The following is a 27,366-nucleotide window of genomic DNA, read 5'->3' on the forward strand; positions in this document are numbered from 1 at the left end:
AATAACTAAAAAATAAAAAATAATTCACTTATCCTCTTGGAGGAGGCAAAGATGATCTGAATATCTTTGGTAGAACCTGATTATACATCTGGTTACTGACTGAGCACTGCTAAGGACTCTCTGCCTGCCACTATGAAGTGCTTTAAGAACACAGAGTTATGGGGCTTGAGATGACTTAATGGCACAACACATATTGAAGTTTTTCTGAGCACTTGACAAAACTGGTGTCCTGGCTTTGCTTTGTTCATTGAAATATTAATTCTTACTGAGAAGCTATGAGCTTTTTTTTTTTTTAGAGATTTTAATCAGCAATAATCATGTGTTACTCTTTTTGTATGTGTTCCATTCAGACATCAGTTTCTGGGTCCCCTCTACTGTCTATTATAGTTTACTTTTCTTCTGTGAAAATTTCAGTTGTACTCTCATCTCATATTGCTCCTATACACTTCTACTGAGGCATCTTATTTTTTCCATATTTATTTTTACCTTTTTCAGTGCCTTAAATTTTGGTTAGAGTTAGGTGTTTTGGTTTGTACTACAAGACCCCCACTGACTACAGTGTGAAATGGAAAAATTAAGATTTTATCAGTGAAGCTAAAAAGCAGGAGGGATGTCACGCAACGTCCTATATTTTACGTTTTATTAATTTTTACCTCTTACAGTGATCTGAATGCCTTGCTAATGGTACTTCTGTAAAAGTAACTTTGATTTGATTGATCCAAGGGTGGATTCTTCACTTTTTTCTCTAGTCTGCTTGTTATAGTATTTAATTATTGTAATTGATTTTAGTGGTACTCTGTTTTAATTTTTTCTCCTTACATTTGGTTCTAGCCATTACCTTTACAGTAAACGGTGCTGCTAGAGCCAGTGCTCTCCAGCAATATGCATTTTTCTATGCTAATTAATTATTTATTTTTTTTTAGTATTTGGAGCTGTGGTCATAGATTTCAGTGTTATGTGTAGAGTTATGATATTTTTGCTCCATTGAAGGTTACCTGAACTGTGTGGATAACACCCATTGCCCTGCTTGTGAGTGGTGATTCCTAGGTTATTTTCCTTTTGAGCTACCATGTCTAGGGTTTGTCACAGATGTTGTGGAGCTGTTCTAGTTGACTGTTCATCCTTGTCTGTTACTGTACATTGCTTGAAGTGTCCTCCATATTTGGCCTTAGTTTATTTCTTGATCCACTTGGTTTTCAGTTTGTTATCTTTGTTATATTTGAGTTTCCTTCTAGAGCTTCTGTACTCCTTTTACATATCCTTAATTTGAAAGGGCTAATAAAAATAAGTATCACTGAGCTGCATCTCTCTGTAGCCAGGTCATTTAAAAAAAAAAAAATAGTTTCCTCTTCTGTTGGTGTGGGCATAGAAAATGAGTGCATGCACATGATGTACATTGTGTCTTTAATTTCTCCAGTGGCTGATGTTTTTGGAAGTTGAATAACCAAATGGCAGATGAAAGACTGTACAGCAAACTCAGTTGAATGTTCTTTATTCCTTTTGAATAGTAACTGGTAGCTTTCACCTCTAGTTTGTTATTTCAGTTTAAATAGTAACTTGTTACCTATATGCATTCCTTCTCAGTTTTCACATTACATTTTCTCTATCCAGGCTTTTTTTTTACTTAGTTATTTTAGTAAGGTCAAAAATCCTGTATTGACTGAGCTCTCTGTTTACAGAAATCTGCTGAAGAGAGTGATCTGCACTGGTCTGAGTAGTATGGAACACTACTGCCTGCCTTGCTCAGGGCTATATTATGTGTAGATGATGAACTGTCCTCAAAGCAGTCTAATTTGGCAATATCTTCAGTGTATTTTCTATCTGGAATAGTGAGCTTATGGATAGGTTCAGACATCTATTCTATTCAAGGGTTGAGTGTGTATTGAAAATGGTCCTCATAAGAGATGCAGGCAATGCTAGGTAACAATTACCATAAAAATAAAAATTATTCCATTTCTTAGGTGCCCATTTACATCGATAGTGCTTAATCAGTTGGACATTTTAGGAAGTAGTTGCTGTTTTTCTAGAGGTGATCTTAAAGTGCTGTTGAAGTCTCTGGTGCTTCTTCAAGATAGAAAGTAATCATATAGCTTGATCAAATTCAGATTGGCTGCTTGTATTCTGCCAGGTGATGAAGGGCAAAGAAGCAGCCCTCTTTGAGGAGTGCTAAAGCTTACCTTAACAAAATAATGTCAAGTTCAAATGCCTTTGTTAAGAACCATTCTTTAAACTTAAAAAAGGTATTTCTGGGTGAGATGAGAAGATCCTTGGAGAAGAAACTGAAATCTTGTCAGCAAATGCTTTTAGCCCTCCAATTCCAAACTATTAAAAGAAAAAGGACAAGGATGCTTGCAGAGAATGACTTTTTCTTTCAAAAAATATACTATTACTTAAAGTAAAGCTCTTAATATTACAGCTTAATTCAAATTTTTTTTTCTAACAATGCCTTTTGAGTTAGCTTAATTTAATGTGCTACATGCTGTTGGTCCTTAGTGCTGTGTTAACTACATTAATGTAACTCAAGTCTGTTCATGTAATTTTCCAGTGTTTCTAGTTCAGAAATGCTGTTTTGCCATTTGATGCTTTTGCTGTGACAGACAAATACTAAAAACACAGAGCATAAATTTTCACTTCCAAACTGGAGGAGAATTCTGTGTGGATATCAGTGAAGGAGTAGGGACCACTTTGTTGTGGAACAGACTCGGTACCTTGGGGTGTGTGGTTTGGCTCAGATGTTGCTATTGGTAAATTATTAAAAAGTAACACCTGCTTTCCTAGAAGTGATTCTGTGTCAGTAACGTTAGAAGTAGACACTGAGTACAATAAATAAAATTTCACCGTCTTAGTTACAAATGTAACTGCCCTATATTTTAGTTACTGCCCTTTATTGGGGTGGAACAGGGAAGAAACTTCTGTTCTAAACTGAGATAGAGTTACAGGCACTTACATCACGTTTAGCGAATGTTAAACAAATTTTGCAAAGTAGAAGCTTTTTAGATTGTGCTCTGCACTGCTTGTAGATATGCACACTTTGATTCTGTCAATTTTATCCTTTCTGTTACGCTCAGTTGAGGCAAATTGACTAAACTTGGCCTTCCCTGGACTATAGGAAGTGTTACTATAGGAACATCATTCTTGGTGGGCATAGACTGCCTAGAGCTTTGCTATTTTTATAATTGCCAAACCATTTGAAGTCATGTGGCATATGATAGGATTATTTTCCTTTTGAAGGCAAATTCTGATTGCCTTATGATAGGATTGCATCCTTTACAGTTTGGATACAAAATGATCTCTAAGTTTCAGGAACTTACCGGACAATAGAAGTCTAAGTTGATAGTATGTGTGAAGAAGTTCTTTTTAAAAATATTGTATTTTTAGGTCTTTCAGGACTTGTTCTAATGGTTTATTTGCATATTCTCCCAAACTGTTTTCTTTCTGTCAGTGTCTTTAATTCATCATTGTTCTGTCTCCTCCACTTTTTCCTTCCTTTCTCTTTACTTCTTTTGCTTATTTTTTGCCCATATGTTTTCTCAGTGAAAGTCATGCAATTAATATGATGCTCCCTATTAAATGTTTAATTCTTTTTTAAGTTTGTATTGTTTCTGTCTCTTGTGTTCCTCCATGGTCTAGTAGTAGTTAGTATATGAATTCATGGCATCTACAGGTACTTGGTATAAAACTGTTTACATCGTGACTGTCAAAGTGCAGCATTTTCCTGTATAATCATTAGACACTACTCTAGCAATAATGTTTAAATGGTCACTCCTTACTTTTGAAGTCTTATCTCAGGCTCATTATCATTGTGTTCTTCTTCTAGAAAGAAAGAACTTTCAACTAGCAAGAAAGATCGAGTGAATCATTGCCTAACAATATGTGAAAGCATAGTGGCTCAGTCTTTAAGGTAACACAAAATATTTGACTTATTGCATTAATATAAATAGATACTTTGAGTGTTAGTTATCTAGAGGCTTTCTGGTAATTGATGTTTTTGAATGCTTAAGTTCTGTTTAAAACTGAAATGGTACTTTTTTTTTTTTTTTTAACCAACCTGGAATCTGAGAAATAATTGTATTTGTTGATTTGTTGATTGAGTAGACATCCTTCTACCTCAGACAGAGAAACTAAGGCACAGATGTCATGTACCTTGACAAATTATGAAATTATGTAGGAAGGAGCAGGGAAATGATCTCTCCTGCCAGATGAAGCTCTCTAAGCCATCGAATGTCTTCTTTTGTATAACTAAATGTAATACCTGTGTAGCTGCATTATGAAACTGCTTCAAAAATACTACTGGTGTTTACATTTTGAAGTGTCCATTGTAATTTTTCTAATGTTTTGTTTATTTAGAAATTCTCCAGAATTTCAGAAACTGCTGGGAATTGCTATGGAACTCTTTCTCCTCTGCAGTGAGGATGCAGAATCTGATGTCAGAATGGTTGCTGATGAATGCCTTAATAAAGTTATTAAAGTAAGAACTTTTATATACTGTACTACCTGATTTTAATTTTCTTGATGCAGTTTCCTGTATGAATTCATATTGATGTTCTTTTAGTTGCTTTTCCTGTTGTTGATAGTATATCATAATGTAAGAAGTTAAGTAAGCTGCTTTACTAAATTCTGCATGTGCTTTTAAGACTGAGACCAAGCTATTTAACTTGCCTTCTGGCATTCATTGTTCTAATTTATTCTTTCCTTCAGTGGTTCATTAGCTTTGTTCTCTTCAGGTTAGCCAAAATAAGAATTTGGGCTTTTTTAAAATCATCTTGTTGTACTGAGGAATACTCTATTATTGTTCTATAAACAAAGAGAGGCTTAATGTGAGGGAAGGTAAAAATATTATTTAAAAGCTGACTGAAATATCTAATGGCTTTTTATCCCAAACTAGTAGTATAATGTAAATCAGGCAGTGTGATTTGCTGAGACTTGGAGGAGAAGCTTTTAGGCAATAATTAGGGTAAATAAGGTGTTCTGGAGATTACCGTGCTGTGATCCAGACTGAAGAGCTTGTTGGGAGAACTGCAGGCAGGCATTCATGAGAGGTCAGGCAAGGTCTCAATCTTGACTCAAAGTATCTTAAAATGAGCCTTTTTTTGTAATTGCTGTGATCTGCTGCTTCCAGGACAGGTTTACCTTCACCTACCCTCTTTGGGTTTGTTTTTTTTTTCCTGAAATACTTGAATTTTGAGTCAATGTCATATACTTGCATGATTAATCTAGCTGATGTAAAGTTTAAGTGCTTTAGAGATACGCAAAAAACTTTCTTCAGCAAGTGTGTGGAAGCAAACAAACAAAACATCCCTATTTCTGTAGAGATTTCTCTCAGTTAAGTTTTGTTTTTTAAATATCTGAAGGAATTAAGTTTTGGGGGTTGAGCATGTGGTTGAAAGTTGTGTGAAGAAAGTTTACTGATTATGTGGTTTATTCCATCACAACAGGGAATGATGAAGTGCAAGTGTCTTGCTTTTTTGTGTTGTTCTTTGCTCTGTTCATTATGGTTTAAATGTTTTTCCATTTGCAAGACTTGAGCACTCTTTGAAATGTGTACATCATTATGTAACTTAATTTACTTTAAAAGATGCTCTGAAACAGTTCTAAAGAATGCAGACTTTCTTCTTTCCACCAAACTCTTCTGTAGACTTGGTATAAAATAGACTTCTGTAGTTCACTGATCTATTTGATATGATTGCTTTTTGGCATTTTAGAAGGTAACTTCAAAGACTTTGAGTTTTTTCAAACCTTTGTTTGGTAGTTTGTTTTCTTTTAAAGATAAATGTGATTTTAACTGACAAGAGTTTACTATCAGTCAGTTATCTTGCCAGGTGGTTACAGCTATGAAATAGGAGTAGTTGTGATATTTGAACCACATTGGATGTTTCATACTGTTATCAAAGCTGATCATAGTTTGTACTCTGCTTCCATGTTTTCTGCTGTGTGGAAGCAATTTTGTCTTTAGGCAGATGCTCTCTCATGTATAAATGCAGATACAAAAAGATGAGCAGTGTTTATTTTTGGTTGTGCAAGTAGCAGCAATACTGAGTGAAACAATATAAAATGAGCAATACAAAATGAAGCATACAAAATGAATACAAAATGAAGCAATACAAAAATGAGTGAAACAGAGGAATTGGGCCTCAGCTTGCATATTAGTCAGCATTCAGGTTTTTTTTTAGTACCTTGGGCATTTTGGAGACTATTTCTGTTGCTAGAAAGATGCTTTATATTTTGTCTCCTTAACTATAAGCATTACTTGTGTAACTGTGTGCCTGTCTGGAGGTTATGCTCATAATTATTATGTTCATAATTATGCTCATAATTAATTATGGTCATAATTAAAATGCTGTCAGCTCTGTGTAGGTAAGGCTGTAAACTGGAACAGCAAATACGTTTAGATAAACAAGCAAATACATTTAGATAAACAAGCAAATACATTTAGATAAACAATCTGTAGATCATCTTTACATATCACTGCACTTACCCCTCAGAACCTCACAGACAACAGAAACAGCTCAAGGCTTAAATAGCTTTGGTGATACCCTTATTTAAAAGGAAGAAATATCAAGTTGGGAGTTATCAGGTTTCTTCAAGTAAGGTGTTATTGAAGCTGTTTTGTTTCTGAAGCTGATTGTTGTAATCACAGCATCATGTAATTGTCACATTTGGAAAAGATCTCTAAGATCATGTCCAACCACCAACCCAGAAAAAGCCACCATGGCCACTAAACCATGTCCTGAAGGGCCACGTCTACACTTTTTTTAAAATACCTGCAGGGATGGTCACTCCGCCACCTCCCTGGGCAGCTTTTCCAACACCTGACTACTCTTTCAGTAAAGAAATTATTCCTAACACCTAGTCTAAAACTCCCCTGGCTCAGCTTTAGGCCACTTCCTCTAGTCTTATTTACTTGGGAGAAGGGCCAACACCCACCTCACTACACTCTCCTTTTAGGTAGCTTTGAGAGTGATAAGGTCTCCCCTCAGCGTCTTCTCCAAATTAAACAATCTCAGTTTCCTCAGCCACTCTTTATAGGACATCTTCTCCAGACCCTTTCCCAGCTTGGTTGCCCTTTCTACTATCATATTATGTTCTCTGTGCTAATGATTGTAGTGGGATTGTTCACACAGGTTACAGTTGGTCTCAGTAACTGTGATTTATTATTGGTGGTAATTTAGAGTTATCTATACTTACAATTCCTTTCCAGTTGGGAAGGCTTTTTAGATTTCTAGCCTGCAAAAAATTTAGTAAAAAGTTGTTCCAGTTGAGTGTGTTGTCAGGAAAGTTTACCCTTTAGGCCAAACAGCAGCTGGTGTCTTTTTATATTGCTTGATATCCTTATGTACAGGGGCAGTGAAGTTCCCATAAAAGCTAAGTTTAGTAAAGTATGTGAGATTTATCCCTACATGCTGTGTTCTAGGCACCTGCAGTTAATAGTTAGTGTCCTTATGACAGTATAAATACAGAAGCCAGGTAAGATTTTTCTGAGGAAGGTAATACCATTTTATTATACACGTGGGTTTAACTGGAAGGGAACATATGTTTTGGGACATACAGTTATAGACCTGGGCAGTTAAGCTCTGCAGAACTTCAGGCACTTCACTGAGCAGTTGTGGCCTCTACATCAACATGTGCCATGTAACATTTTGTAGTCATGATGAGTAATCAATCCTGTGGAGATGTGGGCTTTGGTTGATGGTCAAAAAGGCACATAGAAAATTAGAAATTATTAAATTATTGGTCAAGGAATAGACTATGGATAGAAAAAAATAGAACAATGAATGAAATACTGAACATTATAGCAATGTATAAATCTGCAATGTAGGCACTTGCACATTAAGTGAAGCTCTTATTGTAAACTGAGGAGGTGGTGGTGGAAATGTTCATAAATAGTAGTATGTTCTAGGAAAAAAATGGAAGAGAAAGGGTAATTGTATGTATACAAAATATTATATATGAAGAGATTACATATACTAGAACTATTTTTGTTTCCTCTGCCACTTTAAAGAGGGAGGGAGAATGATCGCGTTGAGATGAATGGCAAATTACTACTTCTTGGTGCTTATTTTCATTTCATGTACCCTACTTCTTAGCTAAACTGCAGGCTCAAACTACAATGTGTGTTCTGTCACAGTATGCTTGATTAAATCCTGGGATGTGATACCTCTGGTGTCCAGAACACCTTGTGGTAATAATTGGATGCAGAAAATAGGCTGATTGATGAAAGAAGGATTTTTCAAGGGCTGCTAAAGGTAATGGTACAAATACAGTCTCAGTTTGAGAAATAGTAGGAGGTTACTTGACAGTGGGGATATATAGCAGGGAATACCTCCTGCTGCTTGTGAATACTGTTTTTGTGATTTAATATTCTATTCATGAGTATCTATTCCTGGCAACTGCCAGTTAGCACCTTAAGTTGGCTCTGCTTGTAATCTGATTCCATATGGCCTTTTTTTAGGTAGAATGGGTAAAGCAATGAATATTAACTGCAAGTAACAGAGTTTGGGGAATTTTTGTGTTTCTGTTTAGTGTTTGTGTGAAAGATAAAGGTATCTCTCTTTAGTATTTAGCATTTTCCTGGTTATACATCAAATACAGGGGTGGTTAGGTAGTTTTGTGCCTTTTCAAAGCTGTTTTCTTTTGCAGCTTTTTTCCTGTAAAGTGCCTCTTCTCTGATACAGTATGTTCTCAATGCGTTTTATTGCAGGCTTTGATGGATTCCAATCTTCCTAGGTTACAGTTAGAACTGTATAAAGAGATTAAAAAGGTGAGTTTCTAACTTACATGTCCCTTTGAAATATGGTATTTAGTGTTTTAGTATATTGGAGTGTGGCTTTAGTGTAAAATAAAAAATGTGTCTTTTAAGACCATGGTCAGTGTTTCACTTTGGAACGATCTACGACTGTTTAATGTATTATTCTACTCAGTCCTTCACTATTGGCCCCATTGTTTAGATTTGGCCACTCTTGAAACCTTATCTGGCAGAAAATATATGAGCATTTGGTGTGAACAGCAGTCTGAATTAACCTTAGTGACTCTGCACACAAATGAATAAGGCATATTTGTGATGTTTGCTCCACTGACTGAACTGGAAAGAGCAAAAGGGGGGTGAAAAGCAGATGGAGGACTGTGACATTCTTAATTTTACATTACTTTTTGGTAGAGTCATTTGATTAAGACCTGAAGTGACCTGATGTAAGTTTTAACTACTTATTTTTTTGTAAATGTGTGATGTGAACTTATGGCTTCTGTAAGAAGCATAAGTGAAAATACTGAATCATCTCTCTTTGCTCCACAAGTCACAATTTAATTATGTCCATGGGTAGAATTTTATTAATAGCTGTTTAAGTATATGACTACAAAAGAAAAATGCTTTGTGCAGGACAGTATCACTGAAATATGTCTCATATCTATAAACATACAGCAAGGCTTGTATAGAGAGAATATACAGGTCTTACTTGTTAGACAGTGATGCTACTCCTTTTTGTTACATTTCGTTGGAAATAAAAGAATTCTAGAAAAGAAAAAAAGCAGTGTGGATAGCTTTTCATCTGTCATATGTGGACTACTTGTAGACCCTGCATGAATAACTTATTGTATTGTACCTTCATTGAAACAGACATGGTAATTAACAAAAAACAGCTAACATGAACAAAAATAACTTTGAAGTTTCAGCACACTATTTTGTTGTTCAGATGGCAAAAACTTCCTGAGTACTTGCTCTCATATTCATGGGAGAGGGGTAGCAGGCATAACAGAAGCACCCAGAAGACTGAATTTTGTTTGTGCATCAGTTGGGTCACTTTAGGAGCCATTCCAGAATCCTGTTGTTTGGCTCAGGACCTCAAAATTGCACGTTTTATAATTCAGATGCAAGTTGGGGGGGGGTTGTTTTGTTTTTTTTTAACTTGTCATGCTAACAAGACCATGAGTCTTTGTTATACTAGCTAAAGACAATATGAAAGAAATGACAATTTTTGACTAGCTCAGTTCAGTCTTCAGAGGGACTTGATTTGAGAAGTGTTTTGGTTATGTTCAAACTAGTGTGGTAGACTCTATTGGCTTCCATAGTTCTCTGCCATACCAGCAATACTAAGGACCTTTTCTGTATCATTGGACAGTGGATCTAAAGCCATTCTGGCTCAAGTCAGGTGCTCAACTGAAGGTGTCAATACAGAGAAATAGGTACTAATCTTTGGGATGCAATCCATTCTGAAGTGATACAGATCAATATGTGCATTTTTTCTTTGGTGCACTAAGGAGCTGAGCATTACTTCTTTACATATGTATCCACTGATGTCAGTTTTATGCTTCATTTACATCTCTGCAAGTGTTCCAGTGGTTTTTTTTTAGACTATCATATCATCAGTGTTTCTTTGTTGGCTGATGCCTTTCTCTGTGGTATTTTAAGCTGATTGCAGCAGACTGAAGATCTCATATGTTTCCTTCTCTCTCTTGCTGTTTCTTTCTATCAAGAAAACTGAAGGCAGTCATGGAGATGACTTGACTTCCTTTTAACTGAAGGAAATGCATGGCTTCCAGTTAAGGAAAATGGTTAAATCTGAATCTTACATTTTTGTCTGTTTTAAGTCAAATGTAAAAATGTGTACTATTGGTATACAATAGGTATTTTTTAGAGCAGTGTTTTCTTGATGAAATGTAACAGTTATGTAAATTGTCTAGAATGGTGCTTCCAGAAGTCTACGTGCAGCACTCTGGAGATTTGCTGAGCTTGCCCATCTCGTTCGGCCTCAAAAGTGCAGGTAAACAACTCCTATGAACTTTCCAAAGAACATTTAATGAACTATAGATGTTAAGGGTACTGTTCTTATGTTTCTACTTGTGGAGGTTTTAGTTCTATGCAGGGAAGTGGGAAGAAACTTGTAAAGACAGTAACTTGGTTTTTTTTTTTAGAATATTCTATTCTTTTACTTCTATCTGAATGTCTTCAAATTTAATTCAAAAGACTATAGTTTTTTACGTTCTATGTAGTTAACAGGTGCATTTTTTGTGATTTACTAATACCACAGAGTTTGAGTATGAATTAAAAATATTTACATCAGTCACGGATGTTCTGATCTCAAATTAGTTTTTCTCCTTTGCCACATTTAGGCCATACCTGGTGAACCTCTTGCCCTGTCTAACACGAATAAGTAAAAGACCTGAAGAATCGGTACAGGAGACACTGGCTGCAGCAATACCAAAAATCATGGCAGCATTTGGCAATTTTGCAAATGACAATGAGATTAAGGTATTTCTCTTTAACCAGTTCTTGCTCTGTTATGTCTCAAAGCAATGTAACCTATCATTGATATTAGTTAGATGTTACAGAAAGCAATGTTGCAGCTGCATGGCTGAATTCAGGCAAAAATTGTCCTTGCTAGATGTAAATTAAGTATTTCTCTGAAATGATGAAAAATACATATGCTCATGACTTAATTCACTTCTGTCTCCTTTTCTTTCTCTTAAGAAGTGAAATATCTTTGTTTCTAGGCTTTATTGAAGGCTTTCATAGCTAATCTAAAGTCCAGCTCCCCTACTATCCGTCGAACAGCAGCAGGATCAGCAGTAAGCATCTGTCAACATTCACGAAGAACACAATATTTCTATGCCTGGTTATTGAATGTACTTTTAGGTAAGATTCAGGAAAAAAAAAGAAATTTGCTTCAGGTACAATTAACATGAATTTTTTTTCCATTTAAGCCACTTTTCATGTGCAAGATGTTTTCAGGCAAAGCAAGGTTACTTAGACTACCAGTTATGCTGTTAATGTTTTCTCTCTTTTGTGTTGCTAAATGAAAATATGACTAAAGCTGTTGGTATCTGTGTGTGTGCTGCAATGCTAATTCAGTAGTGTTGAAAAGAAACAGCCAAAGCTAGGGAAGCATTGGCTTTCCTCTATTGGATAACAAGCTTTAGGGATTCTGCAAGAAGTTGCATAGGAGTCTGTCAAGACTTCCATTGTTCACCAGCTTGGTTGTTAGTGCAGCAGTATCCTTTGAAATGGAGGATATGACTGCTCTTCTCTTGGTCGCTAACAAATACCCTGTAAACATTTTTAGAAGAAGCACAATGTAGATTCTTTGTTGAAAATCTAACTTAGACCAGAAACTGAATTTTTAAAAGTACACAACTTCATGTCAGGTATTGCTTCTATATTTCTTCAACTGGGAATTTTGCATGGGCTTTGAGGTGTGTTGCAACTCTATATACTTGTCTGGGTTGTAGCAGAAAATTTTGCCTTGGTTTTGGTACTGACAAAGAGTTCTCTGCTGTGTAGACTATATTGCATAAGTACAGGTAAGGAAGACCAAGAGATGCATAAAGCATTATCCTGTTAGCCTTGCTGCTTTTAAAAAGGGGTGAAAGATTCAAGAACCACATCGTGACTTTCCTTACTGGGTGTGATTTGAAAATACTGTTCTTCTGTGCACACATTGTTCTTTCCTGCCTCAAAGGTACATTTTATAGCATCCTGGCAATGGTACTGAGTTCAGGTAGGACCACTAATAGCAGCTCTATAAATTGATTTTGATTCAGCTGGTTTTTTTCCCTGCATAGAATGTTGTGTTTTCTTGTATAACTTATACTTGTTCTTAATATGGTTTTGGGTATGATTCTGTGATTAGCAGGTATATGGAATATACCTGCTATACTTGAGGAATGAGACAGGAATAGAAATGCCATTCATTAAGATATTGTTATGTGTGTGTGTGAGAGAATTAAATTTGAAGTTGCTTAAACTGCCAAGTGGAGAGGAGTCAGGTGATCATAGCAGGAGTCTGGATCACTTAAAGAAAGTATCAAGTACTACGAAAAATAATTTTTTTTTGTCTTTTTGAATGTAAGATGTAGGGAAAAGGGAAGGTGAGACAGGTTCCTCTGACAGTTCTCCCCTATTGCTTAAGTCATTGTCAGGGATATTAAATGCTCGGTTTAAAATGTTTCTACATTTAGAAAACATTCTTAAGTTTTAATAGAGTTTTGGTTTTTTTTTTTAAGCTACTATGTGGACTACATGAAATAACATTTGTGTTGAAAGTAAGCACCATTGATCGGTGATATGACTCCTTCTTTTCTATTCCCCAGGTTTATTGGTTCCTGTAGAAGATGATCGTCCCACTCTTTTAATTTTGGGTGTTTTACTTACACTGAGGTATCTCATACCTTTATTGCAACAACAAGTAAAGGATACCATCCTGAAAGGTAGCTTTGGTGTAACAAGAAAAGAAACAGAGATCTCGCCTTCACCAGAACAACTTATACAGGTAGAATATTAAGAATAACCCTTGCCTGAAGGGCACTAATTGGAAGAAAATAAATAAATAAAAAAAACCCCGTGTTCGCTAGATGTTCTTTTATGTGATTCTTCCTTCTCTAACAATAAATAGAAGCAAAAGGCTTCTACCAAAAAGGCAGATGAATGTCTACAATCAATGAGAATTTTCCCATTAGAAAGTGTAAAGATTAGATGTAGCAAACATCAGTCATTTTTAATGCATCACTGAATTTTAATATGGTATATGAAAAGAAATGTAGTGTGTTGTGATACTTTCTCCTGTACTTTGTTGGGTTTTAGGTTTATGAATTAACTCTGCATTACACCCAGCATCAGGATCATAATGTTGTGACTGGAGCCTTAGAATTATTACAGCAGCTCTTTAGAACACCACCACCTGAACTTCTCCATGCCCTGACCACTTCAGGGGGCATTGCACAGGTCAGTGTATCCAAAGATGAATCTGCCAGCAGGAGCCGCAGTGGGAGCATAGTTGAACTTATAGGTAAGCTGTTTCTTGGGAATTTGAGTAAAGGCAGGTGAACATACATCACCAGCTGTATTTCTCACATTAGCTAAAAGTATGAAGGACATAATGAAATGTATAAAGCTATGCATGACTTCTTTTTTTCACAGGTACAGCTAAAGGTTTTCTTTTCTCCGTTCATTACTCAACGAATGTATGATGACAAACTCCAGAGTATTGCTTACACTTTATGTTGATGGGTGTTTTGGTTACACAGAACAAGTTAACTGGTGACAGATAATTTTTTTCTCACAAAATTATGTTCTCACCTAGCATCTGACAACTGTGATTCATAAAAAGCTGATCTAATCAGAATTTATACTAATTGGAGAGCTCCTTACTGAGTATCAAAACCAGCATGAAATTAAAGCGTGACTAAAGTTTATCTATAACTGTTAAAATCAGCTGTGTTCTTGTCCCTGATGTGCATGTGTCTCTTAACTGCTATTTACCTGCTTCAAAGGAATTAATCTCTGATTGGATTTCTGTAAGAACTTCTGTATTGAACTAACAGATCATTCATATTGCTACCATTAGAAGGTAATTCAGTGGCCAGAAGCAATCATAGCAGTGAAATTTAGAGCATATTTTTTTTTTAAAGTGAACTTTACACAAGTGACGTAGAAAAGTAGAAAGTCATTTCATGGCAAATGATCCAAACCCCATGGACTTCAAAAGCAACAGGCTGGCTATTTCTTCCTGGCTTTGGTTTTTTGTTTTTTCCTTCCCATTTGTGCCTCTTAGAATTCCTTCATGATTCCAGCAGCTTTGTCTTTGCCCTGATGTCTTACTTTCTGTGATTTGCAGCTGGAGGGGGGTCTTCATGCAGCCCTGCTCTTGCAAGAAAGCACAAAGGTGATTATTTAAAAAAACAGATCTTTAATTGCATTCCTTTCTGATTTTTCATTGTTTGTTTTTTTCTTCCCTGCTTCATTGTCTTGATGAACTTTGGTCTTCATTCCCAAATGCCTTTGTGTTATCATCTGAGCTTAATCACTGTAAATCTTAAGAATTCTGATGTGATTTCTGAATTGGCAATCAAGATATTTTAAAATTATTCAAAGCAGTATAGTTCTTACTTTTGCTGCAGTTCAGTGACAAAATTACAGTGATGGATGGTCATGAAATATTCACTTTTAAAGAGCACATCTCAAAATAATCTGTCTGAACAGGGCATGCTTCCATTTGATGGTAATATTTAACCTTCAGTGTAACTCGTAAAATAGTTAACCTTCATGGTTTTATAAGGTCTGGTTTATTTGTCCTTCCATTAATGCATGTGTATGTTTGCATGCTTTGATATGATGCTTATTTGTTGTTCTGCTAATGATGATTAATCAGTTCTATTCATTTAGTGTCTTACTGTGTATGTTTTCATTTATTTCTTCAATAGGTGATTAATTTAGCAGGATTTTAAATAATAGAATTTGCTCTGGAGTATTCTTTTCCCATGAAAGTACTTTGTATCTGGTCATAATGTAATCTCGTAGCTTATGTTTTTTCCAAACAAGTCCTCCCATTTTTGTGTGCAAGCTATCTCATAATGCTGAAAGAATATATCTATATGCTTTAAGAATATACCTACATGCAGAGGAGCGGTTAGAGCTGAATGAAATAGTGCTTTACAGATGCAGTGGTAATTTCTGTTTTAGAAACAATAGAGTGAAAGAAAGTGTTCTGCAGGTAGATAGTGCTGTAGCATCCAAAGGTGGGACAGAATGCAGCAAATCAGAATAATAATGCATAATACCTTCTAAAAGAGAAATAGTAAATTATCATCTTGATATTTCAATTAGTCTTCAGTGTAACTTTGAAGTATTAATAACAGTGTAAATTCAGTTAAAGTAGTTGCTGAAACAGTAACTTTGCCTTCACTAAGCGAGAAAACGTATGAGTCATCAGGTTTTATCCTTTTTCAAGATAATGGTATGGGTCTAAAACAATGCTATAAGTGAATCTGAAGAAAACTGTTCTTAATTTTGTGCTTTGTACAGTTTTAATTTCAAATTGTGAATTGTTGATTTCTTGCTGCTCTCCATTATAGAAAGGAGGGAAAAATCAAGCCTGTTTCCAGTTCCTACTTGAAGTGGTTTTGTAGTCTGGTGCTGTGTAGTAGGCTTCTGGTGTGGGTGAAACTTCTCTAGCTGTAGCACTCCTTTGCATGTAGGAGTGTAAAGTGAGCTGATCCACAGAAATCTGTGACCCTAACAGAAGAGCACAGATAGGCCATGCCTTTTCAGTCTTTCATGGTTCAGACCAACTTTAGTTTTGAGCAGCTGGTCTGTGTTGGTTTGTGTGTGTTTCAACTTAATAAAATTACTTCCAAAAAAAGGCTGAAAACTCAGTTTGAAAGTCTACATTCTGATCTTACTTAATTGTTTTTCAAAATAATAGAAAAGTATCCTGCATCTTGTTTTGTGTATTTACTTAAGCATATAAAGCCTAATATGTTTTTTCAGTGTCCTTCCTCTTGTGCTTACTTTTAAAAGCAAGCAGGAGAGTATCATGGTTTGTTTCAGTGGAATGGATGTAAATTTGAGAAGAGTCGAGAAGAATATACTGTCTTCCATGCTTTTTGTTGGGAGCAGGATTGGAGTGTAGTAGTTCTCAGTTATTCTTAGGTTACATAGAACATACATGGAAATCTCATGGTTGCTTTTCTGCCATACTTGCAGGTTTGAGTAGCATAAAACATACCTTTTGTAGTAAGACAATTCTACAGGGTTACTGTTTTGTATAAAAGCAGTTGTGATTGAGAAATAAATACAGAAGTCTGTTAATGCTTTTTTACTCACCTGAAGTGATCAAAACATTGGTATCTTGCATGGTGAATTTTAGAGTACCTGTGAATCTTACTCTAAATGGCAAAGCAGGCATATTTCAGTAGTTGTCGTGAATTTCTCTCTCACTCAACGAGTTGGGAGATCCAGATCCAGAAAGATGGGCTCAGTAGCTCCCTCTGCACTCAGTATCCAGTCCTATTTACAGACTTTCCAGTGCAGTTAGGTTTGCTCCCAGCCAGTGTGCATATAGAGGTATCTTTCCCTTTTCATCACCTCTATTTGAAATAGAAATTACTTTGTGAGTGAGACAATTCTGTGATAATTGTGTTAGGTTATAAATAGTTCTCGTTTTTCCTGCGGCAAAAGGCTGTCTGAAGACTTTTTGTCTTGGTAGTCCCTGGATCTTAATGGCTGTTGGTAATGTCCTTAGTAATAGGGACATACTTGACAAAAGTAGTGGAATCTTAAACATAGTCCATTAAAATAAACCAGCATGAACAACATTAAATGGTTATACTGTTAAATCTCTTCATTGTGTTGTTTCTTGTCACTGCTGTCTGTTACTCTCCTGATCAGATAATGGAGGACTGGATATTCACGTCCTGGGTTCCTTTCTCTCTTCCATCTGTTGCCTGTCATAGCTTTGAAAAAGGGTTTGGATAAACTTTCAGAAAAATAAACTTCATGTCTAACTGACATCAGTTGTTCAGCATTTCAAGTTGACTGTAATTTTAGAAAACTGTAAAGGTTTTTCTTCTTACCACTTCTCAGGTAAAATACTTCTTTGTGAAGAGGAAGGTCTGGAGGATGATCCTGAAACCCGATCAGATGTCAGCTCTGCATCATTTGCAGGTAGCTGGCTTTCCCCTTAGCAGTGCAGTCAACCCATGTTAACTGCACATTACTAATCTATTCTTTCATTGCTCTAAGTGAAATATAAAAGTGAAATTATGGTGACTAGTAAGTGAATGGACATTGGAAAGACACGTTAATGAAACTGAAATCATAAATACTACTGGGTATAAAACCAGTACACTGGGTATCAAACTAGTATAAAACTGCCTAGTGAAATTGACTGCATTTTTTTTTTTAGTGGATAGGCTGTCATATTGAGCTGCTGATGTGGATGGAATGGCATCTTAGAGATGTTTGTTTCTGTACCTGTAGTCTTAACTGATTAGTTAGATGCTTTCCTTAGCCTAGTTTAATATCTGACTTATTATGTGGTGTCCATATCAAGAGTGAACTGTCAGTGTAAACGCTTGATTGACTCATAAATGTCTGTGTTTTGCAGCTTCTATGAAGGGTGAGATAACCAGTGAACAAGCTGCTTCATCAGGTCTGTCTCCAGCTGGGTCGGTTGGGAGCGCAGCCACTGATTCTACTGGCCATGATATCATCACTGAGCAGCCACGTTCCCAGCACACATTGCAGTCAGACTCTGTGGACCTGACAAGCTGTGATTTGACAAGTACAGCTACTGAAGGGGAAGAGGAGGATGTGCTTAGTCGGAGCTCCAGCCAGATCAGTGCTGTCCAGTCAGATCCTACTATGGACTTGAATGATGGTACACAGGCTTCCTCACCAATTAGTGATAGCTCTCAGACTACTACTGAAGGTCCAGACTCTGCTGTGACTCCTTCTGACAGTTCTGAAATTGTAAGTGTGCAACAGGCAGAGGGGCCCCTTCTTTTGAGGGGCCAGACATATCTCAGAGCTCTTCCGTGGCAGGCCCAGACTTGGATTTATCTACTTGATTGTCTTCTACTTTTCCGTGCTCAGCTACTAACAATGGAAAGGTCAGCAGCTCATGCCTCTATTGGAGAGCTTGACCTCCTTTTAACACTTCAACAGTAATTAAAAACTACAAAGATGTAATCAGTATGTTCACTCGTATGTATGACCAGTATGTAGGTCATGCGGAGGCATTAACAGATTGTCACTGGAAGAATGTCAATATCAAAGGTTTGACATAAATATACTCCTTTAGAAGTATGTCCTTCATTTTGTATGGATACATTAATAATTGTTTTGATGCAGGAGGGCTAATGGAAGTGTTCAAGGGTGAACGGTTTATTTGGAATAATAGAGGAATACTTTTGGAACCTAGTGCTTTGCATCATCTTCTGCCTCCGCTTTTTCATTTGTTGATTCAACTAGGTTTTTTTTTTATTATTATTCTATCTTAAAAATTTCTTCTATACTGAGCAAATTCTGCATGATTTACTAACACAGCAGTTACATATCTAATGGATTCCTTATATGCTCATATAGTATACTTATTTTAGGAAATTTGACTCTCTTAAGCAAGTGTTTTGTGAGGTTGTAATAAAACTTAACATATCCAGGACAAGTGAGCTTATGGGATAGTTTGGCAGCAAGGGTGTTGTGATTTGTAGCTGCTGAGACAGACGCAGTTGTGTTTGGGATAAGGGAACAAGGAGAGCTTCAGGGGGGGCAAAGCAGCACACGTTTGACTTTCTTACTGTTAATATTAAAGTTCACCACTCAAATGGGAGACTGTCAGATGTGACTATGTCCTGTAGTAGCCTGAATGCTGGAGGAGAAAGGGAGCTGCTTTGGAGCCTGCATACAGCTGTACACTGATATCTCATATTTGCTGTCAGATTTTTTCTACATTACTAACACTGCATGTTTGAGATTTAACACTGTGTATTAAACTAAATTATTTTAAGTCTTACCCTTGCATTATGTAGGTTTTGGAGGGTGCTGAAGGACAGTATTCTGGAATGCAAATTGGGCAGCTGCAAGATGAAGAAGATGAGGCTGCAAATATTCTCCAAGATGATTCATCAGAGTCTTTCAGAAATTCTTCTATTGGTATGTTGATAAATGGTGGGAGGGGAACGGACACAGAACTTGTGACAACTTTAAGGCAGGTGTTACAGATGTGTCTGCTGTCTAACTTCCAAAGGGACTGAAGAGTCACATAATGGATATGCAAACCAAATAACTAGATTGAAATGTAAAGTAAGGAATATATTTCCACACTTGTAATGAATCGCTTGTTTTGATCTCTGCTAATTTATTTTTTGTGTTTGTAAAATAAATTCAACTAAAGTGCTTCTAATTTGCATCTGAAATGATATTTCATGAACTCTTTTTATAAAGCTCTTCAGCAGCCTCACCTGTTGCAAACCATGAGCCATAGCAGGCAGCCTTCTGATAGCAGCGTAGATAGATTTACATCAAAAGAAGATGCAGCAGAACCTGGTGATCATGAAAATAAGGTGAGAACTAGTCACAGTGGTGCAGTTTAAAGCTTAAAACCACCAAGTTTAAAAAAAAAAATTACAGTAAGCTCGTTCCAAATGTGGGTTGCCTATATATAGAATCATAGAATTGGCTGGGTTGGAAGGGACCTCAGAGATCATCCAACCCTTGATCCACTACCACAGCAGTTACCAGACCATGACACTGAGTGCCACATCCAGTCTCTTTTTAAATATCTCCAGGGATGGAGAATCCACTACTTCCCTGGGCAGCCCATTCCAATGTCTGATCACCCTCTCCATAAAGAAATTCTTTCTAATGTCCAACCTAAACCTCCCCTGGCACAACTTGAGGCCTCTTGTGCCCTCTTGTCTTGCTTAGAGTTGCCTGGGAAAAGAGACCAACCCCCCCCTGGCTACACCCTCCTTTCAGGTAGTTGTAGAGAGTGATGAGGTCTCCTCTGAGCCTCCTCTTCTCCAGGCTGAACAGCCCCAGCTCCCCCAGCCTCTCCTCATAGGATCTGTGCTCGAGTCCCTTCACCAGCCTGGTTGCCCTCCTTTGGACCTGCTCCAGGACCTCAATATCCTTCCTAAACTGAGGGGCCCAGAACTGGATACAGGACTCAAGCTGTGGCCTCACCAGCGCTGAGTACAGGGGCAGAATCACTTCCTTGGACCTGCTGGCCACGCTGTTCCTGATACAGGCCAGGGTGCCATTGGCCTTCTTGGCTACCTGGGCAATATGTGGTGCTCTTTGTTAAAGGTCAAGAAACTAAGGTTGAATAGTAAATGTAATTTATAGCCTGAATTTCATTTAACATAAGGTGAATACAGAAGTGTTGATATCTTGAATGCAGTCACCACCAAAACATAGCAGAATACAAACCCCTTTTATCTGTACATTAGTAGGCTACACGATACTTCATTACCTGAAATGTATTTGTGTTGGTTGCTGGCTGTGTAGGCACCTTTATGAATCTTCTCAGAAGTTACATCCTACTCTTTGTGCCTCTCTTCCTGCACAGAGGCTCATGCCAGTCAGACCACGGGTTACTAATTTTCTCTTAAAGGTTTTTGACTTGGACCTTGTTCTTAACTGGGGCAAAAAAGTTTCATTTGTTGCAGGAGAGTTAGGTCAGCTTAGGATACTGGGAAGCTCTAAATGTCAAACTACAGAAGGTTGTCAGCCTTCTTTGGAAACAACCTAGGAATTAATTGCTTCTCATGTAGTTTCCAAAGCTCTTTGGTGACTAACAGTGGTTATAGACTTCAGATGCAAACAGCAAGTGTAGGTAGTTCAGAAAATCTACAGAATTGTTGTTTCTGTGATGACATTAAACCAATTCTTGATACTGGATACAAACTTTCTGAAAGCATTACATTTTAAGACTTTCTTGGAATATGTATTAAGCACATTTTATATTGCAACCTATATATATGTAGAGATGTGCAGCGTTTCTAAATCTTGATATACTTAATATTTTATTTAAACTGAAGAATAGTTTTCATCTATATAAACATTGTTATTTGCCTTCAACAGCCCTCCAGGGTAAAGGGAGACATAGGTCACTATGCTGATGAAAATGCTGCTCCTTTAGTGCACTGTGTTAGGCTTCTGTCAGCATCTTTTCTACTTACTGGGGAGAAAGGAGGTAAGCTTCTGTTCAAGACTCTCCGGTTCATTGTGCCTTATATTTTATAAAGTAGGGAATGTGATCAGTTTACTCTGTCTGGTTTTTAAGCTTGCTTTATCGAAGATTTTGGGTCTGGGGCTTTTCTGTTATAGCCCAAATGTAAATGATCACACTGGAGTAAAGAAAAACCTAAAAACACTTAAAAACTTATGCCATTTCACAATTAATCCTGTTTTGAACCACTGGGCATCTAAAGAAGTGTTATAGTAACTTAAGCCATAAGTCAGATACTTAATTATGTTTACACACAGGCATGTTTTTATGTGTCATTATATATAAGATAGTTGTTCTTTTTATCTAAACTGTTATTTGTTCACATGCTCTGTTAATGCTGTGTTCATGGGGAAGACAGTGCAGTAGGGTTTTTTTTCTTTTCCCCAGCTTTAGTTCCTGATAGAGATGTGAGAGTCAGTGTAAAAGCCCTGGCAGTAAGTTGTGTTGGAGCAGCTGTTGCACTTCACCCCGAGTCTTTCTTCAGCAAACTGTATAGAACACCCCTTGAAGCAATGGGGGAAGACTATGGTACGTTGCAGTTCACGTATTCCATTTTAACGGTGTGTTTTGGTTTTGAAATAAGAGAGGTAGCATCTATACTGAAAATTCAAAGTTCATTAAAGTATGTGTCAACAAATTTTGTACCAATTGGAAGGAATATGCTGTCTGCATTAGCAGCACATATGATGAGTTTTTTGTTTGTTTTTTTTTTTTAGTGAGTGTTTCAGTGGACAAGCTTGTACAGATTCTGAAAGATGTAATGTGTTTCAGTACAACTGCTAGATAGAAGTGGTTTAGCTTACATGTGGTTTCTTTTAATTTATTTCAGGCCATCTTACAGATGGTTCCTAGGCCTTAAATATATTTTCATGAATTCTGCAGTGTGATCAGTGAGGCCCTGGAGTACTCACGTGATTTGGTACTGAGAGTAGAAAAGGTGTTGGCCAAAGTTGCCTAAAATGCTGTAGATTTCCCCAGAAGATTTTGGGTACAATTGAAATAAATCACTAATGGGTTTATGTTATGTATTGTGAATACACTGACACTGATTATACAGTAATTGGTAACTCCACTGAAAGATTTTTAGGGATCAGTTAAGTCTAAGACTAGTGTCTTTAAAATAAAGTAGTTGTAACTTATTTTCTTAGAGGAGCAGTATGTATCAGATATTCTGAACTACATTGACCATGGAGATCCCCAGGTTAGAGGAGCTACTGCCATTCTCTGTGGAACAATTGTCAACTCCATTCTAATTAAATCCCGGTTTGATGTGGAAAAATGGCTAATGAATATCAGAAGCTCAACAGGTAATTTATTTTAAGGGTGTCTTTTTTTTTTTTTAATGTAACCAAAATTTGCTGTTGTTTCATTTATATGATTTTTTTTATTTTAATAGGAAATCTCTTTTCCTTGGTTGACTGCATAGCTCTGTTACAAAAAACACTGAAAGATGAATCCTCTGTTACATGCAAACTGGCTTGTACAGCTGTGAGGGTAAGCAGAAGTAGTACTTTATTTACATCACCACAGATCACAGGGGTGCTATTCGTTGGCTGGGATCCTGGCTCAGGTGTATAAGCATGGAGCAGAAAATTACTTCTTCCTCAGTAATTTCATTGTAGAAAGAGTGAAGTAACTTCATTGTAACTTCATTGTTGAAGTGTCACACTTCAAGTGTAGAAAGGCACAGAAATGTAGGAACAACCAGCTGGAAAATAATTATGCTGGTTGGATTAGGTAGCAGTACAATCTAGTCATAAAGGTACTGGTATGAGCTCTTTAATGTTACATTAACCAACAATAGGATGAGTGCGTTAGATAGAAAGGATATCAAGTCTAAACAGGGAAGTGTGAACATTAACACCTAGTTGTATCCTGTATTTGAAGAGCAAAAATTAAATGTAAGAAATGGCAAGTTAAAATAGTGATTATTTTCTGAAATAATAACTTTTTTAAAGTGAGGAAAGTCTCAGGAAAGTAAATGTTTAAACATGAGTGAAAGGTCCACCAGACAAGTGTTAAAATAGAGATGACAGCTGAATTTCTGCATGGAACTCACAGCATGTGAATTTTATTTCTGTAATAAAATCTCTGAAAGGGCATTCTGTGAAAAAGAGGCATAAGGTATGAACTTTTCCTTGAGGCATTTTCAAAAGAACAAGAATAAAGACAAATTGGAGGACAAGGGAAACTAATTGATCTGGGAGAGCCACAGGGTAGTTGACTGTATTGCAACTTATGGAACAGTAAGGCAAAACAGCCTTTAGTAAACTGCAGATAACACATGAATTCATGCCTTCTGTACAGTAGAGGGGGAGGGATCTGTGATCCAGCTGAGGGAAGGAAATTCAGTTAAACAATGCTTTCTCTTTAACCTTCTGGTCCACAAACTTATTGTTTGAATATAGTTGTTTCATGTATGATAATGCTTCTCATTTTTGGCTTTTTAGAAGACTTAAATAGAACTGTTCAGTTCAGGCAACTTATGCTAGTCAATTTTGACTTTTTCTTTCTCTCAGTATGTAATGTAGCCTGACTTCAGACCTTTTGGCAGAAATGTTCTGAAGCATTTTCCATTGTTAATTCCTGAAAAAGAAAGTACATTTTCATGTACTTTCATGTAGTGTGGAGTTTTGACTTTTTCCACAGATCACATATTGTGCATATTGTTGAACAGTTATTAAAATGGTATGGCTTACTGAAAAACTTTGGGAATCAGAACCAGGTGTCTTAAAAATACCCCGTGGAAATTAGGAGAGACTGCTTTTGAACAGCAAAGAAAAAATACTTGTGATATTTAAGTCCTGGGACCTTACTCTTTGGAGGATTGTCCTCTGATCTCTGGAGTTTAAATTCAACAGCAGATTCTACCAGTTTGCAAGGCTAAGGCACTATCCTCATGTAAAGTGCTTAGCTCTGATACTGTCTAATAGCTCTTAAGCACTAACTTCTTTTAATATTCTAAATAAAACAGACTTCTATTAACACTTTCATACTTTGATTCAGAGAACCTCTTCTCTATAATATAAATTATTTTTTTTTCTCCTCAGCATTGCATCATGAGCTTGTGTAGTAGCAGTTACAGTGAACTAGGTTTACAATTAATTGTTGACCTCCTCACACTGAAGAACAGCTCATATTGGCTGGTAAGGACAGAACTTCTGGAAACTCTCGCAGAGGTAGATTTTCGGTAGGTGTTTATATTATTCCACAGGTGTTGTAGCTGCAGTGCAGAGATGCTGTGTTTAGAAAACTGGAACCACAATGGAGCAGTTTCTTCTGAAACGTTAACAAGTTCCATAAGACTTGAGACCAGTCATTCTTGTGAGGAATATATGAATTCCTTTGCCAAGTTACCACTAGCAAGCCTGGTCTTAATAACAGTTTATGGGAGTTTCTAGTTCAGCCATCTGTTTTATCATGTCTGCTGTAAAAAGCTGTAATCATAGACCAACCATATAATCTGGAAACTAACTTGGATTTCAGGCCCAAGTTGTGTGTGTTTTTAAAGAAAAAGTCCCTGATTTTTCTCCATTATTGTTAGCTCTCGTTTGTTGCTCAGTTTGTTATATGGAAACGAATGCAACTTCATTTCCTTTTCTTGCATATCCTCATCCTCTACTAGTTCTGCTAAGCTGAAAAACAGAAGATGTTTATATGAAATTTCTTCAAGTTTTCCTTGTGCATGTAAAACCAGATTCTTCCTGGGTATTGATATTTGGAATGTGTTACTGTCTTTTAAGAACACTTTGATTTTCTGCACTAGCTTACCTTTTCTAAAGGTAGTAAAAAGTGGTTTTACTACTTATGTTACAAAAAATACAAAGAATCCTCAAAGCAGTGAAGGGAGAAATACATTTAATGTTAACTAATGTACTCTAAATTCTATTTTACCATAGGCTAGTCAGCTTCTTGGAGGGAAAAACTGACAGCTTGCACAGAGGTATTCATCACTATACTGGTGTAAGTAAATTATTCATTCAGTAAATTCTTTTTCTGAATTAAGTTATTAGTGCATTTTCAGCACTTGGTGTTTAAATTCTCTCAGCTGAATAGCATACAACTGCTATTTGTTGTAAGCATGTTTTGTATAAGTAGCCTCATGTTCTGAGACTTGTTAGGAGATAGATATTTGCTGCTGAGTTTCAAATATCATTCTGTTGTGTGTGTGTATGTTTTGTTGTGGGTTTCTTTTTTTAAACCTCAAAAAATTTTTAACGTTCATGTATTTAAATGATGCATTTGGCAATGTTAAGGCAAAGATTGTCTTAACGACATCTGTAACAGGTGAAGTCTCACTTGTCTTTTAGCAACCTGGTCAAATGATGAAAATATTAATTAACTCTACTGTGCTAACTTATTTTCTAGCTACTAAAACTTCAGGAGAGAGTGCTTAATGATGTTGTAATATATCTGCTTGGAGATGAAGATCCAAGAGTGAGACATGTAGCTGCAGCTTCATTAATGAGGTATATTTGGTTTTGGCTTTGTTTTTTTTTTTTCTTAAAAAGGAGCTTAGGAAGGTATTCATATGTTACTGTGTACCTATGACTAAAATAATCCCTTAGTGGGTTTTTCATGTATTTGTTCAAATCAAAGATGAGAGACAAATGCAGATTTTTGGTACCTGAGACATTCATCATTCTGAATCATTAGGCAATTGTGCTTTGCTTTTTGTTATCATTACAGTTACATTTAACTCTATTACATCCTGAGGATCACTTTCAGTTTCAACTTACTCAAGTTAGTTTTCTTCTTGAAGTACTTTGTTCAGTATCCTTACAGTAGCTGATTAACTTAAACCTTAGCAGTTCTACCAATTTGTTCTAGCTCTCAACCACTGTAGTTTCCAGATGGCCATAAGTAGTCTGTTAAAACTTTCATGCTTGCTGTTTATAGTAAAGTAGCTGATCTTGCTTAAAAGCAGCTCTTTACAGCAACTTACTGCAGTTACAATGGCTGTCCAGAGAAATACAGCAAACAGTAAGGGTTAGTTGGTACTTCACTAGAATTCAAGGACCTAAGGATTATGTGTAAAGGAGTTGTGAGCATCTAATACTGAATTCCTGGAATATTTTATTGTAAGATGAGTCTGTTTGCTAGTTTTTGAGTCTGCAAATTACTCTCCATTCCCAATAACAAATAAAGGAAGATGAAACCCTAATTCTGTCATTTATAATCATTTGTATTGCAAAACAGCTCAGCAGAGAAATCCTTAACTATTGCATCACAGTTAGCATTTGTTGCTTTTATTCAGGGACTTGATTTTTGAAACAATTATTTTGGTAACTGAGGGATAACAAGTTTATGTATCTTCATGTTGACTTAGTGTTAAGGTTGGAAAGGACTTAACTGCCCAACAAGCTGCTACAAGAATTCAGAAACCCTTTGGAACATTCTGTATGGGCATTCATTGGAAGCACTGTCAATGATCTTAATAAAAGATGTGTACTGTAGTTATTCACTGCTAAGTTGAAAATGTTCAATAAGACTGGGTTTTACTGTATGTTTTAAGTTCTGCTGCATTGAAATCAGATAGTGAAAAATTGTCCTTTTTGGGTATAAAGTAGTTCTCAGTTGACACTGATACCCATGGGCAAAATATCTGGGGACACAGCAGAACACCAAGAGAAATACTGTAGTGAATTGGTTTTCTAGTGTATATAGGTTGGTATCTCTATAAAGGATTCTTCTTTACTACCATATGTCTAGAGCTGCTCCTTTGTCCTTATTCAAGGTCCTTGATTATTAGGAAGAGCAGTTGTATAAAGATGAATTCAGCTTAACTTGGTATGTTTAATTAGTGTATGCAGGTTTCTGAATGGTATATTAATTTTTTAATGTTCTTGAAATTGTCTTAAAATAA

At 36.4% G+C, this 27,366-nt stretch overlaps 1 protein-coding gene across 2 annotated transcripts in view; it reads left to right on the forward strand.

Moving 5' to 3' along the window:
* Positions 1-27,366, forward strand: part of HTT (huntingtin) — an 81,447-nt gene that overhangs the window by 2,286 nt on the left and 51,795 nt on the right. For both annotated transcript variants that reach the window (XM_071753375.1, XM_071753376.1), the window contains exons 2-21: positions 3,818-3,901; positions 4,348-4,468; positions 8,699-8,758; positions 10,675-10,754; positions 11,104-11,242; positions 11,485-11,626; positions 13,081-13,259; positions 13,571-13,775; positions 14,604-14,651; positions 17,351-17,431; positions 17,874-18,238; positions 19,297-19,420; positions 19,712-19,830; positions 21,353-21,464; positions 21,888-22,028; positions 22,649-22,807; positions 22,897-22,994; positions 24,551-24,690; positions 25,400-25,463; positions 25,869-25,969. In XM_071753375.1, coding sequence (XP_071609476.1) covers positions 3,818-3,901; positions 4,348-4,468; positions 8,699-8,758; positions 10,675-10,754; positions 11,104-11,242; positions 11,485-11,626; positions 13,081-13,259; positions 13,571-13,775; positions 14,604-14,651; positions 17,351-17,431; positions 17,874-18,238; positions 19,297-19,420; positions 19,712-19,830; positions 21,353-21,464; positions 21,888-22,028; positions 22,649-22,807; positions 22,897-22,994; positions 24,551-24,690; positions 25,400-25,463; positions 25,869-25,969 — 2,562 coding nt within the window. The remainder of the gene's footprint in view (positions 1-3,817; positions 3,902-4,347; positions 4,469-8,698; positions 8,759-10,674; positions 10,755-11,103; positions 11,243-11,484; positions 11,627-13,080; positions 13,260-13,570; positions 13,776-14,603; positions 14,652-17,350; positions 17,432-17,873; positions 18,239-19,296; positions 19,421-19,711; positions 19,831-21,352; positions 21,465-21,887; positions 22,029-22,648; positions 22,808-22,896; positions 22,995-24,550; positions 24,691-25,399; positions 25,464-25,868; positions 25,970-27,366) is intronic.

Source organism: Heliangelus exortis, chromosome 10, assembly GCF_036169615.1.
Source record: "Heliangelus exortis chromosome 10, bHelExo1.hap1, whole genome shotgun sequence".
Taxonomy (NCBI): domain Eukaryota; kingdom Metazoa; phylum Chordata; class Aves; order Apodiformes; family Trochilidae; genus Heliangelus; species Heliangelus exortis.